The sequence below is a fragment of the Pygoscelis adeliae genome, unplaced genomic scaffold (genome assembly GCF_000699105.1).
Source record: "Pygoscelis adeliae isolate BGI_AS28 unplaced genomic scaffold, ASM69910v1 Scaffold641, whole genome shotgun sequence".
Taxonomy (NCBI): domain Eukaryota; kingdom Metazoa; phylum Chordata; class Aves; order Sphenisciformes; family Spheniscidae; genus Pygoscelis; species Pygoscelis adeliae.
The window spans coordinates 105,950-108,589 of NW_008824013.1; the positions used below are offsets into that span (position 1 = coordinate 105,950).

General features: G+C 57.2%; 1 protein-coding gene across 1 annotated transcript; it reads right to left on the reverse strand.

Annotated features, from left to right (window-relative positions):
- Positions 1-205: 205 nt before the first annotated feature.
- RPL19 (ribosomal protein L19) lies at positions 206-2,638 on the reverse strand (the record flags this gene model as incomplete). Its single annotated transcript, XM_009326937.1, has 5 exons — positions 206-402; positions 1,133-1,243; positions 1,603-1,723; positions 1,965-2,087; positions 2,536-2,638. Coding segments are annotated over 5 exons (582 nt in total), but the record flags the coding sequence as incomplete, so codon positions are not given.
- Positions 2,639-2,640: the final 2 nt, after the last annotated feature.

The following is a 2,640-nucleotide window of genomic DNA, read 5'->3' on the forward strand; positions in this document are numbered from 1 at the left end:
GGCTCACTCCGGCCCGCGTTCTCCCCTCTGCCGTCAGCCCCGCGGGCTACGGGCTCATCCTTTACCCCAGGAACTGCCCAACAGACTCGTTTGGTTCCCAATGCGCGGGGCAGACCCAGCACCGAGATGGGGAGCGGCAGGGCTTTCCCAGCCCTTCCCTCCCCAGTTCCAGAAACCCTGGAGAGCGAGCGCAAGCCTCGGTGGGGAGGAGTCCTGGACGTGGTGTTTTACTGGATGCTCGTGGATGGAAAACACTATGTACACAAGACAGGCAGCGTTTACTTCTTGGTCTCCTCCTCCTTGGAGAGGGTCTTGATGATCTCCTCCTTCTTGGCCTGCAGGCGTTCCTCACGGCGCTTACGAGCCTCCTTGGTCTTGGACCTGCGAGCTTCGGCCTGGTCACTGCAAGAAGTTAAGAGCTCATGAAATGCGCAGGGATGGCCTCAAGCAGCCTCGAGAAAGCCTTTACCACCGGCCCTCTCGCCCCACAGGATCCTGGTCCGCCAAACCAGCCGCTGCCGGGAGCGCGGCTGGGCAGGCTTCGCGCCCGCGCTCCCGTGCCGTCCACAGCTCTAACTGTCGCTCTCGGCGGCGCTAACCTGGTCCGGCTCAGCCCCGAGCGAGGACGCCGGGCTCTGCCGCCCTCCCTGCCCCACGCTGCCGGGCTCTTGGTTCTGCCCAAGGAGGAGCTGTGATCCTGGCTCTGGGGACTGCCCCGCTGGGGCCGGCCGGGGTCACGCGCCTTTACTAGGGACCAAGGTTAAGATACCGGCTCTTTTACCGAGTACACAGCAGGATTTTGAAACCCATCGGCTCTTTACGCCCCCTCGCCTCCCCCTGTCAGTCATTTACTGATCTAAGTGGCTGGATCGGTAGATCTACCGGTTTACAGCCGTATGAGCAACCATCATCTGCTACGCCGGCAGTGAAACGCGCAAAGCTCTGCCGGGTTACGTATTTCTCTGCTTCAAGCCAGCCCTACCCAGTTTTGGTTTGATTCTTCACCAGGGCTCCAGACAGAGCCGCCAGCGACAGAACCCACCCGGAATCGCCTGCCCGCCCGCAGGGTTATTTAAAGAACGTCGATTCCACAACCTGCAAGACCGAAGCTTAACAGTGAGGCAACACTTACGCCAAGAGCTTCTTGCGAGCTTTATCTGCCTTGAGCTTGTGGATGTGCTCCATCAGGATCCGCTTGTTCTTGAACACGTTACCCTTGACCTTCAGGTACAGGCTGTGATACCTAACGGAGCAGAACGGACTGTAAACGAGGCTGCCCGGGAGATCAAACCACTGCGCAGCTTCCAGACACCCTGCACCCCTCCTGGCAGAGAGCAGCAACGCACGCAAGCGTGCTGTGAGGAGCAGGGTCACTCCTGCTGCTGCGCTGGCTCTCCCCTCCTCCGAGCAGGCAGAGGGCTTGCCTGGAGAACTGCCGGGATTACTCCGGAGCAGCTCTCCGGTGCCGTGCTTCCTGGAGAGGATTTACCGTCACCAGTCTGCACACCAAGGAGCTGGCTGCAGAAGCTACATACAGCAAGAAAGGGGCGTCTAAGTGTGCGGGCACGCGACCCAAAGCTGGACATGGCATGGCAGGCTTACATATGGCGGTCAATCTTCTTGGACTCCCTGTATCTGCGGAGCAGGCGCCTCAGAATTCGCATCCTCCTCATCCAGGTCACCTTCTCGGGCATACGAGCATTGGCCGTACCCTTTCTCTTACCTAGACAGGGAAAACAGGATGAGAATGAGGCCAAGCTTCTGCAAGCTGAACAACACGCTTTTGCTGGAGCGTCTAATCCTTCTTTTTACTTCAAGAAGAAAACTATTGACACAAAAACTGTGTATTTTTAGGCCCTGCCACAAGACTCTTGGAGATCGTTGCTCAATATAAGCTTGTAGGCGGACCACGTACCACAGAAAACAGACATTTCTCCAGTTCTCAGCGGGGTGCCAGCACTTACCGATGCCCATGTGCCTGCCCTTCCGGCGGGCCAAGGTGTTCTTCCTGCATCGGGCACGAGAGTGAACGGTCACAGGTTTGCGGATGATCAGACCGTCTTTAATCAATTTCCTGATCTGCTGACCTAAAGAAAGAAATTCCATGTTCAACATCTTATGTGCAACAAGAGGACGCACTACGCAAGTGCAAACTCCAATCCAGCTTGTACGAAAAGGATCCAACGCAGAGGACAAGCCAGACCTTCCCCCAAAGGCCCCTCGTGCTGCTGGAGTTGCTCTTTTCCCCCCCCATTTCTCCCGCACTAGTTATCTCGGAGGACACCACGTACTAAACCCACTACCAAGAGCGCACCAGGCACCACATCAGTGCACTGGGGAGCTCTGTAAATCCTGCTGATGGACCCATTTCCACTTTGAAGCGCAAAGCAGTTGCTCAAGTGTCAGAATTTTGCCTAAGCCAACCTCGCTGCCACCGGGCTAGTCGAAAAGCCTCTTCCCGTATCCCTGACGCATCCCTTTTCCACAGGTCAACGCAAGCGACGCGTAGCGTGGCCGTGACAGATGATTACTTACGCGAGTTGGCGTTGGCGATCTCATTGGTTTCGTTGGGATCCAGCCAGACCTTCTTTTTGCCGCAGCGCAGGACGCTGGAGGCCAGCCTCTTCTGGAGCCGGAGCA